The following is a 17,522-nucleotide window of genomic DNA, read 5'->3' as shown; positions in this document are numbered from 1 at the left end:
TCACACTGAAGAGTTTCCACTATAATTTAAGAACCACTTTATCTGAATGTTGCTCACGTCCTGGTCGGCCTTTGATTTCATTTTCAAATGTGATGTAGCACTCTGACTCCTGGGATGGCATTCATCCTTTATCTTAAAACTTTATTGCCCAACTTTAATGTTTACAAGAGAATTAAACACTGCCTGTTGTGTTGAGATATGATTTGGTGCTTTGGGAGACTGGGGGTGGTAATAATGGAGTGTTTTAATCATACTTAGGTGGCGTGCCAAGCAAATGTAAAGAAAACCTGTCTGAGAGCAAATTCAGATCCTTGTTGAAATTCCTCCCTCTACTTTACAAAAGCAGCCGGCTCCAGAGAACATGACACGCAATCACAATGTGAATCACTTACAGTATAACTGATAGTGTGAGTTTGAGGCTGGTTTAAAGTGAGGTGTTGTGGTACTCCACAGAAATGAACTTGGCTTTAGAGGAAGTGACAGAGCCCTAAAACAACCTTTTTCCTCTCTGTGTTGAACATTAAACTGTGAAGGTGGTGGACAGGTCGTAGGTGCTGACTGAGACATTTCATAAAGCCTGCTGAGGCATGAGGGGCGGCCAGCGCCGCCTGTAACGTTTCAGACTTTGTTCAATGGCGGATGGCTCGATAAACAGGACTGCACACGCTTCTTTTTGGGTTGCACGGTGGTAGGGTGGGGGTGGGCACTGAGTCTGGGGTCTTTTTATTTGCACAAGCATGCTGTTAATGCGTTGCACTAATTCAGTGCTGTCAGGCGAGATTGTGGTGGACTGATGAGTGCCGCTTTTAATATTATTATTTTCTTCTTTGTTTTATTAATTATGAATTGGATTTATGGCGTCAAGGGAATGGTCCTGTGCCATTTTGTACTCCATATATAATGTTTATATTTTAACAATCCCTCAACCAACAACTTCAGAACAGAAAAAAAAAGAAAGAGAAGAAATTGCACTCTCATAGATTATACTTGATACATTCCCAGTCGGTCCATAAGAGAGGTTTGATGTGTGGCCAAAACTGTAAATGAAAGTGTCAGTGCAAAGTTTACTCTCAATAAAAAGAATTGAAAGTGCGCTGCTGTGAGTTTTGTGCTGAGTTCTCTCTCTGTCACAGTCATTTCAAAAGTGCCTTCAACAAAACAGAATGAAAGAGCAAGCTGCTTCACGTGTTGCTGCTTCCTCTTCTTCAGCTCACATGTAGGACTTGTTACAGCTGTGTCCATTCACTGTACAGTCAGTTTCCACTTGTTATTAGTTACCAATACAAGCCTAACATGATTTTGCAGTGATATAACTGTTGGGACAGTGAGTTTGAGGTGACATTCAGGAGTAAACCTCATTGTGGGTCAGACACCACTTGATGAACTGTCGACGCTAATGTTGTTGTCAAGTAGCATTAGATTTTATCCATTCAAAACGTATTCCTCCCGAGGCCACAAGTCAGTCCCTCAGCTAGAGAGAGAGGATACTGTACCAATCAAATACCATGATGGGAAAATAATCAATTAAATGACTCGGAACAATCTCTGCTGGCAGCCAGTGAAACAACAACCTCAGCAACCCAGTGCAAAGTGTGTGTTAAAAACAAACTCTGTCTTTGGATTTTTCTCACAAATTTTAGTGGTACAAGTTTCCAGAGATGCAGTAAGAGTGCGTTTGGTGTAACAGCACAGTGTTACTGAATATTACTGTATGAAATGACTCCTGATCTGTCCGGGGTGTCAGATTCTTTTATAGCCGATGAACTAAAAAAGATTCACTTAAAGATTCCAGTACTAGGCTCACAAGGGAATATAAATATATTTGTTCTTATTGACAGTTTTGTAAATGTGATGTAGAATCAGGCCTTTTTCACAGAAGACATTTTGATATGTATCAGTAGGAAAAGTACTGGTGTATGTCAAAATGTCTGCTGTGGAAAAGACCTATATTGTCTTTAACCGCTCATGCTAATGTGAACAGAATTTATTTGTATTTATTTTATTTTTAAGAAATGGATTTCTCTGAATGCAGAGTGTAGTTTTATCTGTTAACACTATTATCAATAGAACAATTGATAAATGTATTTTTATGTTTGTAATAGGTGTGTTTAATAGCTTTCCTTGACTAATAATCTGTCCCTCATTCCACCGTTAGGCGGCGATGTGGTCACAAGTATGGAACGTCTCGCCCGGGTAACGTGACGTCGTTTCACCGCGACGGAGACGTGAAGCGTACGTACAGCAGCGGCCTGTGTTCTCACTTGAACGCTGTAATTTTTTCTCTTCGGTGGAGGATTTGTGTCTGCAATCCGTCACCATCATGAAACTAGTCAGGTATGTGGAAGTAGAAAGAGTTTGTTTATCGAGCGCTGTGATGAGATGTGATGAAAACAAAGCGATACCGATGGATGGATTTGGATGTTAAAGGAGAGACGGTGATGAGGCGGGAAGCGAAATGAATGGAGGCTGGTCGGTGCAACAATGACCGAGATCCAGACTCCGAAACAACCCGGCAGAAACACACACACTTACGCGTATTTAAATATATACCGTGTTTTTACCACTTACCGAGCTGCTAATTTAGCCGTAAAATCTCACAGGTATTATAACCGTAATGTTTGCTAACTAGCTTTGCTAGCTAGCTCTAACTAACGTATCAGCACGGACGTTAATTTACTCACAGGCCCCGCCTCTCCGTAGATGCTCCAAACTTAAAGTTAACAAAACTCGAACTTAACATTTCGCGACGTGATTTTTAAAAACAAGTTGTGGTCAGAAAGCTGTGCATGCATGTAAAATGGAGGGCCCGCTCCATTGTAGTGCTTTTGTTTTGGTGCTGTAGGCTACACAGCTAGAAGCTAACACCGGCTAACTTCAGAGTCACCTCAGCTTTATAATGCTGCCTTAAGAGATCGATGTGTTCACACCGTGTAACCTCGTTGAATGATATCATTTTAAGGTTTTTGATGAAGCTCAGCCATGAGACGGTTACCATTGAACTGAAGAATGGCACTCAGGTCCACGGCACCATCACAGGTAAGAGCCAAGCTGGAGCAGTGTAAAATGTGTTGGGATTGTGTCTGTGCTAGTAAACTACATCCGTTTGTTAGGATTACTTAGCTAAAGCTAAAGCAGTCTTATACACCAACCCTGTTATACACCCTTTAGAAATGTGTTGATTCAACTATGTGATAATTGTGGAGACTGTGGTGCTGTTGTGTTTTAAAAGTGTGCACTGTCAGATCATCATTTCTCTCTGACTGAGTCCACATTTAACTGGTTAATTTCGATAGCTATGTGTATCCTCAGAAGCATGTTCAGGTTATGTTTAGTGAGGCCTCTACCTACACTGAACAGTGAAGTCAAATCCAGGTCAACATTTGGGAAGTAGTGAGGCACAGTCCAGTTTCTGTTCAGAGTCCGGGTTGGTTAAAACTTACTCTCCCCTTTAAAGTGATCCATCACAATGTAATTGTTCTCATTTAAATATTACTGTGTCTGTCATACAGCTGAATGAGTATGTCATAGTAATTTGATTACAAATCACTACTGATACCAGGCAGCTTGTGTGTTAAGACATCATTCATATCCAGGTCAGTGCTTTGCAGAAGTTCAGTCTTAGCTGCTCACACTAAAACACAACGCTGGAGAGTTTATGAAAATGTTTTATGTTGTTTAAAATTTTTAAAAAGTTTAGTTGGACTTATTATTACAAGTATCACTCTCTGGTTTCATGCAGTCGCTTCCCTTGTGGAGTAGATTTGATTTTTCATCCCTCTTTTATTTCCCATTTAGGTGTTGATGTAAGCATGAACACCCACCTGAAGGCAGTGAAAATGACCCTGAAAAACAGGGAGCCCACTCAGCTGGAGTCACTTAGTATCCGTGGCAACAATATTCGCTACTTCATCTTGCCAGACAGCCTCCCACTGGACACCTTGCTGGTTGACATTGAGCCAAAGATCAAGTCCAAGAAGAGGGAAGCAGGTGAGTGTGCAAGAATTTTATATAGCACCAAAGAGGACAGAAGTTATCTCGAGGCACTTTTCATTTAGAGCAGGTCTAAACCATACTCTTTGAATTATAATATTTATCAAGAGAAACCCAACAGTTCCCACCATGAGCAGCACTAGGTGACAATGGCAAGGAAAAACTTCCTTTTAAGAAACAGAAAGCCTGAGCAGAAGCAGACTCAGGGTGCGCTGGCCATCTGCCTCAACCGTGTTGACAAAGGTTGACAAATCCATGATGATCAGGACACACCAGGCATGAGAAGTATCTTTTTGTATTGTGCCAAAGTGTCTTGGTAGTTTAGTAATGCACTGCTTGACAACCAATCAAACCATGCAGGATTCCTTCTTTCTGATGGGGTTTGTTTTGTGCATCACATTTCTGAGAGGTCACAGAGTTGTTTCACTAAGATTACACCGTACTGGTGTAACCGAGGAGAACAGTGTCACAGACTGTGGAGATTCAGATGCAAGAGGTTGATTGGAGATCTCTTTCAGTCCCCAAGTGTCATATACAAATTTAACAGTGAAGCTATAGGCAAACAAAGACTGTAGCAGTAAGCTGTAGTGGGAGGGTAAGAGAGTCAGATTTGATGAAAATTTTCAGATGTTTAAACTTTGCTTACTGGAGTGTTTTGCTGTGTTATTTTCACCTGAGCAAGTATGACGCCCAAGGACTGATGATGTTGGTAATCCACAAACCAAACCAGTGAAATCTTTTTAGCTTGAACCCTAATGTTGATATTTTGTGTAGTTAATTTTGTACACATTGTTTCCTCACTTTGATTGCCAGCAGGGTTTGCATATTCCTGAAAGTGAACAACATGGATGTAGAAATCTTAAACTTCAGGCAAATCAGATTTGTTTCCCCAATCAGATCTTTAGGACAGACTGTCTGTGCTTTCATTTACAAGAGATCAGACTGTATTTGTGTCCAGACATCACCAGCCTATGTGCATTGGTTGCTATAGTAACCATGTAGTTGACAGTAACTCACTTTGACGTCCACATTGTGTGTTGTGTTGCCAGTGACTCAAGCCAACTTTGAAATGTGATTCCAATACTGTTCCTACCTTTCTGCTAAAGTGTTAAAAGATTTTGGTGAAGTTTTATTTCATTGTCATGGTCTAAATGTTGAATGGTCCACACCTCTGCAGTTTGTTACTCCGTATGCTGGTGAATGTTTCTGATTGATGTCCCTGACCGTTACCGGCATGTCTCTTCTCAGTGGCTGGCCGGGGACGAGGCAGAGGCCGAGGGCGTGGCAGAGGAAGGGGACGAGGACGGGGCGGTCCAAGGAGATGATCACCAGGCCGGACAGTTGCTCCTCATCACCCAGCTGTTTGTACAGGATTTTTTTTTCTCTATTCTCAAAGGAAACATTTTGTGAATTTAAGTGTGTTTTTCTTTATTTTTGTTCTTCCTTATTTTGTACATTAAAATGCTCCTTATGAAGAGGATACACCTGACTATGTGGATTATTACAACATTGTTGACTGGGTTATTTTGTTTTCCAGTCAGACGCTCTGTTTTTGTACATGACGTTTTCATTACACAATAAAATGTCTTTGAATAGAAATGTCTTCCCAGGTTGGATGATCACAAAGTGCATTAAATGCAGCATCCATAGGTAACTGGTAAGTGGTCAAAATTGAGAAAATTGCAAAACTTTATAAATTCATATTTGCATGGTTATATATGTTGTAATATAACTATGGAAAATATAAACTGAAATGTCATTTACTATTGCTTGTATTTGTATGTAAACGTCCTCTAGTACAGTGGTCAGATTATATTTTAGAATATCTAAACAGTGTTAATTCCTCCTCTGGAAAAGCCGCACGGTCGCATGTACCAAAGACTAGATTTTAACACGCTTATCACGGGTTGTGCACGCTTGTAGATGGAAACATTGAGTCAGATAAATGGCCCAGACTGAAATGTAGACAGCGACATCTCGAACTTACAGTCAGAGAAACGTTGGTAGCGACTCCCACAGGGCGGGGCTGCTAAAGAGCAGCATTTGAACCGGAAGTAAGTCAAAACGAAGAATTTTAATGAGGCGACAAATAATTAGGATTTTAAACCCCAACGAGTGGCGAGCTCTGTGTATCATCTCAGTCTGAGCATATGATGGTTACAGGACAGTTATCACGGGCAGGTTAATATGTGCAGATGAATGACCGGTCTTTGTAGCTTTAAAACAAAAGGCGCTGCCGCCGTGGGTTAGCGTTACTCATTGCGTGTTGTAGCCAGCGGCCCGGTCTCTGCCCCGGTGCCGGCGAAAACGAAAACAGACTCCGTTTGGATACCGACTTCGGTACACCGACACCCCTGTACATAGATAGTTGTAGCCGTGTTCTTATGTCTCGTTCTGCAAGCAGGGACCCGCGAAGAAATCTCCGAAGATGTCGGGTGCTACTAACAGCCACTTTATGTATTTCGCTTTTGGGAGCAACTTGTTGAAGGAAAGACTACAGTTGGCAAATCCCTCTGCGACATTTTGTTCTACTGGTCGACTGAAGGTAACTAATCAGTTTTATAGAATACAACCGCTTTATTGTGTAGTGTTGTCTTTTTATACAATGTGGCGTTCAAGGTGTGTGGAAATTGCGCCAAGTAGCGACGGGCTTCTTTCGTCTAGCTTCTCTTTTACCCTGAAACCGCCCACACATCTGTAGCAAAAGTGACACATAGATAGTAATTAGCCTTTCATTAATTATGTTAATTAGCTTACACTCGCTGTCCGACGGTATACACACTTGGAAGTCGAGACCACATCAGTCGTTGAACGGATGGGACCTGAACGCGCCATTGCCCATTAGCTTAACTGCGGGAATGCACACAGGTGTTACTGGGGGAAAATTTAAACGACAGAGTGAAACTATTCAGTATACTGCTTTGCTGGTAGACCGCTTACTTCACAGCTAACTCTGGCTTACATGGTGGCTACAGACGCTTTCTGTTGGTTGACAGGTGTCTGTTTAACTCGGGACATCTCAAACAATCCGGGTAATAGTTACTGCCGTTCTCAATTAATGGTCGGTAACCCTAGTAACAACAATAATTTAACGCCTTCTTGGTAAAGTGAACTGATAGCGCACTTCAGCGTGTCTCATTATGGATATCAGTATCATTAGTTTAATGATTTTCTACCTTTTGTGTTGCTTTGCCGGCCTCCCCCAGTAAACGTAGCTGCAACAACAGGGCCTGGGAGGACTGTGGGGTGACGGCCAACCAACAGCAAAACGAACCAACTGGGGACACTGCTGAAACACAAACATAGCACGCCTCTTTACATAACTGTGGAGTAAAAAGCATTTGTGTGAAATGTACTCTTGACGGCCTTTTGTTCCATGCCTCCCATCCCCTTTGTGTTTGTGTACAGGATTATGAGTTGAACTTTGGCCTGTGGGAGCAACATGTGGACAACGCTTGGCATGGCGGAGTGGCCACCATTGAGTCCAGTCCAGGCGCAGAAGTGTGGGGGGTAATCTGGACTTTGAGCAATGAAAACCTCACAAGCCTGGACAAGTGAGACAGAGACGCACGTCAAAGCACAGCTGTGAAACAGTTCAAGAGTTAATGTTTGTCATTACAGCTGACACCACGTTTCTTCTTTCTGTGTCCGCAGCCAGGAGGGGGTGAGCGAGGGGATATACTCGCCGCTGGAGGTTTCAGTGGAGACTGACAAAGGAGTGATGCGCTGCAGGACTTATCAGATGAACAACTTCCACGCTTGTCCTCCCTCTCCTCAGTACAAACAGGTGTGTGCATGGAAAACACACAAACACTGGTCCAAAGACAACATCTTTGAACATCTTTCCTCCTCTGTTTCACATTAGGTGGTGTGTTTGGGTGCACAGCAGAACGGCCTCCCAGCGGACTACCTGAAGAGGCTGGATGTCATTCAAACCAACAACTACAGCGGCCCCTCAGTCCTTGATCAAATCAGAGCAGCTATGAAGTAGAGTTTACACATTTATCTTTGAACTTGGAAACAGTGGTTGACAAAAATAACCTCACCACAAGGTCCAGGTTTAAGGAGCTGTTCTGAGAACAGAATAGAAAACAATATTGAATACAGAAGAACTAATGAATGAAACTTACTGGCAGTTTCTGGGGCTTTCAACCAAATTTCATTGTTCTCATCATAAGCTATTGTATCATACGTAATAGTGAAAGTGTTGATAGTGGAATAATTAACTGATAATAATGTAATATTTAATAGTGAAGTTAAAGAATATAGTCTCCCTTCACAGAATGTGAAAAAAGATAGTAAGTGGACATTACGTTAAGATTTTCTTTGTCAAACTATTTTTTAGATAAAGACTAACATGGTTATGTAGAATAGGCATCACTGTGTGGCCAGAAGTTGATAATGCATGCTCTTAATGCTGAGACATTTGGCTGGGCCCAACATGTACCTTCTCGTGACAAATGTGTTTTAGAGCTATCACAATAGTGAAGAGACTGTAAGACTGAAGTGTAAATACAGAAAACAGTTGAATTTTAGTGTTTCTCAGGGGAATATTAAACACAGATGAAGAACCCTAAGACTTCAGTCTTGTCAACCTTTTATTGCACTGCCTTTATTATGACTTTAACCATTCTGTTCTGTTCTGTTCCTGGCCTAAAGTTTTTAATGATTTTCAAGGTCAGTCAGTTACGCATGAAAGAAACATACCTTGGAGTGCTTTAACACAGCTTGATTATAAATTATATATATATATTTTTTTTATTACAAATTGAAAATAAAAATTGATGAATCATTTCCATAAAAGGAAACCACTTTATTCTTTACAACACAGTGGTCTTGGACAGAATGAGAATTTTTACCTCCCCCATCAGTTTTGATCCTCTATAGAAAATACAAGTGTAGTACAAAAAAACAGCTGTCAGGAGAACAGAAGATGTATGGTGACAGAATCAACACCCAATAACATGTTTTATGTTTCGTTGGATCTATAAGTTAAACTTCCACAAGTCTATGCGAATATGTCGAATTCACAATGGCACAAATCATAATTTTGTCTGACAGTGAAACAAAGGCTCATGCAAGCAACGTGGTCAAGAGAGCTTTATAATAACCAAGTGTTCAGTAATTCTGCGAATCCAGCAACTTTATAAGTCAAACATTTATACATTCGTAACAATTTGGCTTCAAAACTGCAAGATGAACATCCACCTAAACGGTCTGTGGGAGCTGATGAGCAAGAGATGTTTCCCCTTTAACTTTTTCAATACATAGAGTGAAACAGTGTGAAAAAAAAACATGAGAGAGCAAACAAAATAACAAAGCCGTGCACGTGACAGAAATAGGTCCAAATGTTTCTTTTTTTTAAAAAAAAAAGGGAAAAAGGAGAGCATAATATAATGACTCAATTTTATATTGAGATATGCACTAAAGTCTTAATATTAGCAGACAAGAAATGAAATCACAATTTTTTTTACAAACAGGTTTAAATAAAGGGTGCAAAAAAGCAGCTACCATTCGCAAATGAGTGCTTGTGTCTAAGTCAGTAGCCATGGTTGAGTGAGATCGTAACCAGCTAAGTACTGCTGCAGCTCAACAGTCTGAACCATAATTATTATATTTATATATTATATTAGGGAGCATCACAACATGGCTCTGCATTTATGTGGAAATTAGGATGTGGGCCACTAACAACATACTGCAGTCAAATGAAGCACTATTGATGAAGGCTACATTAGGAAACTGCCCTCAGGAACAGGTGTGTGTTAGGAAATACATTGTATCCACAGCATGATAAACTTCTCCAGTGACTGTCAACATAAAGGCCATTACTATCAGGGTTTTCTTCTGTTTTTAAATAAGGGTAATCTGTGTTTGAGTTTTTTTTTCCCAATCATACCATTTTCACACATTTCTGAACTCACTGCATCTGTTCCACCTCATTCATAACTTTCTCATTTCCACTTTCGTCCATAGGTTCTGGTCCATCTTCACTGTTTTCCATCTGCTCTGTTGTGTCGGCAGGGGGCTGCTCTGCGGGCTGCTGTTCCGGCACGATAAGGCTGTGCTTAAGTTTGCGCAATTCAGTCATGTTGAAGCCGAGGAGAATAGAGGCAGAGTTCCTCTTGAGGCTCTTCATGCACTTGCTGCGCTTCTTGCTGAAGTGGGCCGCCAGCTCCGCCTTGGTGAGGCCCAGCCTCTTGCACAGCTCGTCGGTCTCGGCTTTGGTTGCGTAGGGGTTCAGGTTGAAGTATTTCGATATGAAGTCTCTGCGCTCCTCATTGCAGCGCCGCTCAGTCGGGGTGGGCTCTAGCAGCAGCTTCACCGCAGGGTCGCTTGGGACCTCGGGCTCCGGCGGGGGTAACATCTTCTCCTGCTCTCGCCTCTTGCGTATGGCCGCCCTTTCTTCCCTTTCTCGTTTGTTGTCCTCGATGACCTGCCTCAGTGCAGCCTCCAGCCTCTTCTTAGACTGCATCTCAGCCTCTGATTCTTGAGGTTCTGGTCTGGGCGCAGGCTGGATCACTCGAGCTGGAGCTAAAGTCTGTTTCATAGTCAGCCCTTGTGGCACTTGGAGAAAGTAAAGTCCGGATGGCTGACTGAGCTGCTGAACTGGTTTTGGAGGCTGCTGAGGAGGTGGAGGTGGAGGTGGAGGTGGAGGAGGTGGTGGTGGTGGTGGTGGTGGTGCTGCGGTTGCTGCTGCTGCTGCTGCTGCTGCTGCTGCAGCTGCAGGTTTCGGGGGTGGCTGTGGTTGTTTTGGTGAACACCGGCATCGCTGAATGTGGAGCATCACGGCCTGCTGAGTGACCTTTCCTGTGTAAACACCGTTGCAGTATATGCACTTGAAAGCCTCTGTCTTGAGGATGGCATGAATGGTGGGTGCTACAAAGTGTTTCTGTTTCAGGTGCTGGAGGTGTTTGGATTTGTTCTCAAACTTCTCATCACAGAAGGGACAGTACGCACTGTTGATTTTCACAGGTGCGGGGCAGATTTCTGGCTGGCTGCTGGGCTGCAACTTGAAGAAGATCAAGTCGAGGGAATTTGTGACCAGGGCGAGATTAACCTCCGTGTCTCCGAGGACCTCTTTTGGTGCAGTGGTGTGGACGTCAAAGTACGGGAATAGGATTCCGCCAATGCCTTTAGAATAGACCCTGTACTTCTGCCTCAGGAAATCACAGTATGCCTTGCTTGTGGGGTTGTGCTGTTTTACGATGCTCAGCGAGCTGTTTGATTGAGAAGAACAATGCTGAGCAGTACAAACAATTCAGACCGTGCAACAGGTGTTGGAAGACGCTCTTTTCTGATAGAAGAATTTTGCATGTTAGACATTTGACAGTTTTGTCAGGCATTTTCTTTAGGAATGCCGCTCGTGCTGCCACACTCTCTGACTTGGATGTGGGTGATTTTGTCTGGTGAGCAACCTCTGTGTGCATGTCAAAGACATTGGAGGGGAAAAGTTCATTGCAGAGAAGACAGGTAATCCATTTCTTGGTTTGTGGTAAGGAGTTACTTGTTTGCTCAACAGCCTTAAGAGGAGTACTTGTGCTCTGAGAAATGGGCATTGCTAGTTGCAGGGGAGCAAAAGTGTATGTGGGCATGCCGTTCACTTTGTTTCCGGTGGGGATCAGGTGACTCAACAGAGACTGTGAAGTCAGCATGGTGCCTTGTAGGGTGATTTGGTTTGTTGATGCATTTTGTGTAACCACAGCAGGCTTAGGCGCAGCCCCGGTTCCAGTAGCCATGTTGGCCTGCAGTCCTGATGGAACAAGGATTTGCTGCGCTTGTGGAGTCTGTTGTGGTTGGAACAGAGGCTGGAGCTAGAGCCACCGGTGCCTGCTTCAGAGACACATTAGACACCGTGGGAAGCTGGACCATAGATGGTCCTTGGGGCAAAGTACTTCGGAGGGCTATCGTAGCACCAGGCTGAAGCAAACCTTTAGCCTCAGCGCTAGCTAGCTGCACTAGCGCCGATGCTTGTGGGGGCAGAAAAGCCTGATTGGTTCCGGGGGCACAGATGAGAGTGGTACTGTTTGTAGTTCCTTGTAGTTGCTGTAATGCCACCACAGTCCCAGCAGGTTGGCCATTACTTGGTAAAACCAAGGATTTACTGTTGAACATTTGAGGTTGCTGTGGTTTAGGAGCAATACTCGGGAATGTCACAAACACGCCATTCCCATTGGGTGTTGGTTTAATGGTGTAGTTCTTGTTCTCATGAATCATGCTCTGCACTTGTGTGCTGACTGAATAGTGCGATGGTTCAACCAGCATGTGATGCAACATTTGGTCTAGATTTCCAGCGTTCACCTTGCACACTTTGCAGCAGTAGACCTTTATAGACGTAGTCCCTTGAAGGTGTAGTCTGTAACCTATATACTGTTCTGCCAAGCTTTCTAGGTGCTTTAGAATAATATGCTTCTTCATTGCAAAAATAGAGGAGTTTGGAAATCCGCATCTTCGACACTGATACCTCTCATTTCCACGATGGACAGGTAGAGGGAGATCTCTTGGTGGTTGTATATGTTTGCTGTGGAAGAACAGCATGTGCTTCTTGACAACCTTAGGGTGGCCGATAAAGAGGCACCGAGAACAGGATGACAGTGCACAGTATGACTGAACATATCCATGGCAGCGAGAGACGTGACTCCTGAAGTTGTAGATGTTTTGTGAAGAGTACTTGCACAGGTTACAGCACAGAGATCGAGACCGATAAGGCCACTGAATAGACAGAGAGAAACAAAACTGTTATCTCAGTTAATTTCAGTGAAAATTTGTACATAGTTTTAACAAGTAATCAAAATAGCAAATATTCTTTTTTTTCTAAACAGGAGCAAAGTGTCATATTCACCTTTTTCTGTTGTCTTGTACTGTATCCATCTGTGAAATCAACCCATTCAGTTTCCTGAAAGACCTCGTCTTCATCTGATTTTTTCTCAGACTTTTCATTGATGTCCTGTGCAGTGAAAAAAAGTGTGTAAGTGTAAATAACAATAAATGTAAAACATATCCATTTACATTCAAAGTATTAGTGTAGTGCAGTAAAATATATACATCTCAGACATGAACTACCAAATAACCATATGCACAGCTGTCAGTTTGTTAGGTACACCTAGCTAAAAATGAATGTAGGCTGATACACCTGATCTGTGATAAATCTTCATCATTCATAAAAGCTGTAATGTTTGGTTTTTGTTGAAACTGTTTTAGAGAGGTCCTGATTTATATTTATTGCTGGGTGTTGAGTTGTACTGTGTTACGCTGAGAAGTGTTATTATATTTTATGCATTATCTGTACAGCAGTAACAGTAGACTGTTCTATCTGGGTGTACCTGAGTGATTGTTTCACATGTGAAATTTTGAACTGAGAGGTAAGTTAGTAGCAGCAGCCATTAGATAAATATGGTGGGATAAAATCAAAGTACCCCCATTGAAAATGTGTAAACAATCAAAAATGGAAATAATCAAGTATGAGTGCTTCAGTGCTGCATTTAGTTAATCTTCACCTGTGTCAAACCTGTGTACTCATAGACGCAGTTTACTGAGTCATAGTAGACACATTGCATCATCCCTCCAGATTTGAATATTTATCATGCCTTATGCTGCCAGAGCCAAGCGTAAAAATCCCTGCTACCTCAATAAAACAAATCAAGTGTAGTTGAGTGAGGTATCTCATCTGTCCAAAGGACAAACTAAGCACCGCTGTGGTCCATGGACCACTCATATGGATGGCTGGAATAAAATCATAAATATCAAAGTACATGAAAGGTCAAGGTTCGTCATCACCGCTGACTTAATACAACACTGCCATAAAACAGTCCTGCTCATGGATTTATCCACATTAGCCCAATACCACAGAAAATCTCTGACAGTAGACGTGACATCATATTGCCCAACCCCCAGCCCCACAGTTGCCATAACAACCAAAGAAAAAACCCACTGAACAGCTTCCTTTTAATGCGACCATCATCATCATCAAATTTAAATCTGATTTAATGTGTTTTCAGGTGGTTATATTTAAGTGATTACTCCACAGATTTAACAAACATTATTCACTACAACCTGAATTAGATCATTTTAAGACCATGAGGCGTTTGCTGCTGCAGTTGGTATAATGTTGACTGCATTAATGGCTAACATTACAAAACAGTGCTGAAACATGACTAATGTTATCACCTCAAAAGTTGCTTTATATTTAAGTGACCTATAAAAATTAGCATGGATTTTTACAGTTCTACAAGGACAGGGTGGCAGACAGCAGCTCTGTGATTTTTACATACTGCCATTCTTATTTGTTTTGTTTGGAGCTTACAAAGTCTAAACCCAAAGTAAACGTGAGAGGTTATACTTTTAGTGTAATGATGGTTGGACCATCAGCACTGGATCCATCATGTGAATGGCAACATTTGCACAGAAGCACTGATGATAAACATAAAATATATATAATAAATAAATATAGGCAAGATGAGTGTAGTGTTTTGCAGCTTTAGGAGTTGCAGTGAAAAGGCAAAAAAGGAATTGGCAACCATAACAAATACAACAGAGACTGAAGAGACTGACTTATGTGTATTGTTAATTACACTTATGTACTAGCCTCATGTCAGACCGTATGTTGTTTTAGATTAAAAACATACCTTCAGCAGGTTTTGGCAATCTTCCAGGCCGATCTCACTAAGAATATTTTTCACCGCCTTGCGTGCCTTTCTGATCTTCTCAATACTACCCACCGGAACCTGATACATTATATCTCACAAGCCTGATAAAAGAAACAAATTGTTATTGTATTTAGAGCACATTAAAATTTATATGACAGAGGGGTCACTGCATTTCCAATTAAAGGCACATAAGTTTCAGAGTAATCATTTAGTTTTCCACAGATACAGTTTGGTGAAGGAAGACTGTAGAAATAAGCTGGAAACAAAAGCAATCAGTGCAATTAGCTGTGGTCAGTTAATATGTGCAGTACATATACCAACTAGCCATGAATTTCAACGAACCTAGCATCTAGTTCAGTTTAGAAATCAAGTTATTAAATGCATCATTTCATAGAGTCATACTGCTAAAAAGATAAACAAAAACCTATGAGTACTCTATTGTCACCATAAACACGTAAAAGACATAAAAATGACATCCCTGAACTTAACGATACTTTCCTATTAAAATGACAGTGAAAATAAAAGCATGGATGTAATGTTACATGGATATTTTGCCTGTGTACGCATCATGGCAATACAATAAAATAGATACAGACACTGTGCAACAGCTGATTTCACTTTGAGTGTCATACACTGTAAGTCTCTACATAAATACTTTATTTAGTGATGGGTAAGAAAACTTTATCTTTAGCCTGTTAAAGTGTGCATTTGGATTAAATCACCTCCTAAGTAAAAACCTATTCCTGCACACAGTTACCATGCATGCTAACACTGCTGTGTGTATGTTGCCCACACCGGAGGTTATTTAAAAAGCCCCTAGTATCACGCTGACAGCAACGAGCCGGGTCACTAAGCCAGCCACGCCGCTTCCTCCTACTCGAGGATGTCCCTCAGCCTCCACGCAGATATTTACCTCGTCTAATTTTCCGTGCAGGTTAACGTTAGTTGTCGCTGTGCCACCTCCAGCACGGTTAACGTTTTCCACTTCCACCGGCCCGCAACTGTATATGTGTGTGTGTGTGTGTGTGTGTGTGTGTATCGACAAGCTGCGTCCGCTGCTAGAGCTGCAGACACACACACTCATCCGAGCAGCATCCTCTGCCTACACACACCGCTGTAGGAAGAACAAGAACGCAGCACGGTATGTGTTAGCGAACCCCCTCCGCAGATAAGTTATTTTTTGGTCCAGCTTTTGTCCCTTTCTTCCCCGATTGAGGAAAAAATGGCGCTCAAGTTCAGGATCTGACGTAGCCGTTCTCATTTGCATACTGCACAAACTGACCAATGGGAGGCGTCTCTCTCTAAAAACTGAATAACTTTTTACTCTTTTACCAGACAGATCAGTCACTGTCCCACAGTGTTCAGGTGATACATTTTATTATTCAGTTTTTGAATTTCATGTAATAACTGACTTGTTAATTGGATTTTTAGGTTCTACAACACATAGCTAGGCCGGGGGGCGTGGCTAATGCGACCCCCACTGGCAGTCACGTGGTACATGACTAAGACTAACCAATGAGCTGTCGAGAAAATGAGCTAAATGGGTGGTCCCTCTATTGTGATGTCATATCATGCTACTTTATTTAGCCAATTATATAGATTCACCTTTTTGAATGGAGAGGGAGTGAAATTGATAGGTTAGATGTGTATGAGCTAGCATAGCATAAAGTGTCAGGACTTTTTACTCTGTCTAAAGATTAGCAAGAACAAAAGAGCTAGCTACCACCACATAGTAATTTATACCAGTAACGAAACTAAATTTCAGACATTTAGGCTTCGTTATACTTACCAAGTTAAAAGTCGATTTAAAGCCTTTTGAATTAACAATCTTATGTTCAGCCTTCCCGCCTAACAGCTTGCAAACATGTTAGCTCTCACAGAAATTGAGCAAAGCCCAAGCCGCCTGTCAGAATTTCAGCATACAAGTTAGCCTTTACGAAATAGGGTCAGTTTGTCTGGGGACAAATCAACAATTCGATCAAAGCATCAATGCCACATTACTCTGGTTCAGAGCTTCATCGTGGTGGGTAGATGATTGGTAGTTTCTTGTGTTATCAAACGAGTTTACTATTTTTGGCTACTTAATAATTTTATTAGCTATTACACAATACCATGAACCCAGGTGTTGATACATTCCTTTATCAACACCATGCCATAATTGGTCATATGTCACCTGTTGTCAAATCTTAACCTGACCATTAAAATTCTGTGGCATGAAGCAATTTGGTGTTAAGAGTGATCCAACATTATTCAAAATTTGACTGTCGAGGTCACATCAGCCATTGTGGCCTCTGGTCAGTCAATGCAAGCCAGGGTGATATAATTTTCTGGGCAAAAAGAGGAACAATACAGACAGAATTGAGTGTCAAATAATGACCGCACTGCAGCTGATTGCGCTGCAGCATTTCTTACCAAGGCAGAGCAGCTATAGCCCAAAGGTAAAACTGCTGAAGGACAACTGAGTTAGATTACATCATCTCTTAACCCACTCAGTGGTGAATAAAGGGATTTTTCACAGTGACATTCCCTCTTGTCAAACCAATTCATGGTTATGCAATTAAACCAATCAGAGAGCTACCAATCAGAATCAACAACTCGGAGTGCATTCATACTTGCTCTGTCACACTGAACACGCTGTGATCCAAGAAAGGTACTCCTCAATCATGTAATTGCAAATCTATCACCTCTGTGTTGTAACCTTGTAATTGCAGAGTCTTGTTTGTTTGTATGCTGCTGTATGAGTGTTTGCTTTGTTCCTGGCAGTCTAATAAGTTGCCTGCTATTTCTTTATTGTTATTGCCACTACTATCAAATGAACCTTGATCATTTCTTCTATACTAACTGCTAACCATGATGACATGTAGTGAAGAACATGAATGAGACGCTGAT

General features: G+C 41.8%; 3 protein-coding genes across 3 annotated transcripts; 2 read left to right on the top strand and 1 right to left on the bottom strand.

Moving 5' to 3' along the window:
- Nucleotides 1-2,179: 2,179 nt before the first annotated feature.
- snrpd1 (small nuclear ribonucleoprotein D1 polypeptide) lies at nucleotides 2,180-5,470 on the top strand. Its single transcript, XM_018698058.2, has 4 exons — nucleotides 2,180-2,334; nucleotides 2,960-3,036; nucleotides 3,796-3,987; nucleotides 5,239-5,470. The coding sequence occupies exons 1-4, from the start codon at nucleotides 2,321-2,323 to the stop codon at nucleotides 5,313-5,315; spliced, it is 360 nt and encodes a 119-aa protein (XP_018553574.1). The 5' UTR covers nucleotides 2,180-2,320; the 3' UTR covers nucleotides 5,316-5,470.
- Nucleotides 5,471-5,907: 437 nt separating this feature from the next.
- On the top strand, nucleotides 5,908-8,567 carry ggcta (gamma-glutamylcyclotransferase a). Its single transcript, XM_018698057.2, has 4 exons — nucleotides 5,908-6,535; nucleotides 7,399-7,544; nucleotides 7,645-7,777; nucleotides 7,856-8,567. The coding sequence occupies exons 1-4, from the start codon at nucleotides 6,419-6,421 to the stop codon at nucleotides 7,979-7,981; spliced, it is 522 nt and encodes a 173-aa protein (XP_018553573.1). The 5' UTR covers nucleotides 5,908-6,418; the 3' UTR covers nucleotides 7,982-8,567.
- A 212-nt stretch (nucleotides 8,568-8,779) lies between these two features.
- LOC108898168 (activity-dependent neuroprotector homeobox protein 2-like) lies at nucleotides 8,780-15,887 on the bottom strand. The gene is given in 6 exon segments (XM_018698056.2): nucleotides 8,780-11,194; nucleotides 11,196-11,798; nucleotides 11,800-12,699; nucleotides 12,830-12,934; nucleotides 14,613-14,734; nucleotides 15,547-15,887. Coding segments are annotated over 5 exon segments (3,003 nt in total). The 5' UTR covers nucleotides 14,721-14,734; nucleotides 15,547-15,887; the 3' UTR covers nucleotides 8,780-9,907.
- Between the last annotated feature and the right edge of the window lie 1,635 nt (nucleotides 15,888-17,522).

Source organism: Lates calcarifer, linkage group LG3, assembly GCF_001640805.2.
Source record: "Lates calcarifer isolate ASB-BC8 linkage group LG3, TLL_Latcal_v3, whole genome shotgun sequence".
Classification (NCBI taxonomy): domain Eukaryota; kingdom Metazoa; phylum Chordata; class Actinopteri; family Centropomidae; genus Lates; species Lates calcarifer.
The sequence above is the reverse complement of the archived record's forward strand: the minus strand, read 5'-3'. Positions and strand labels throughout refer to the sequence as shown.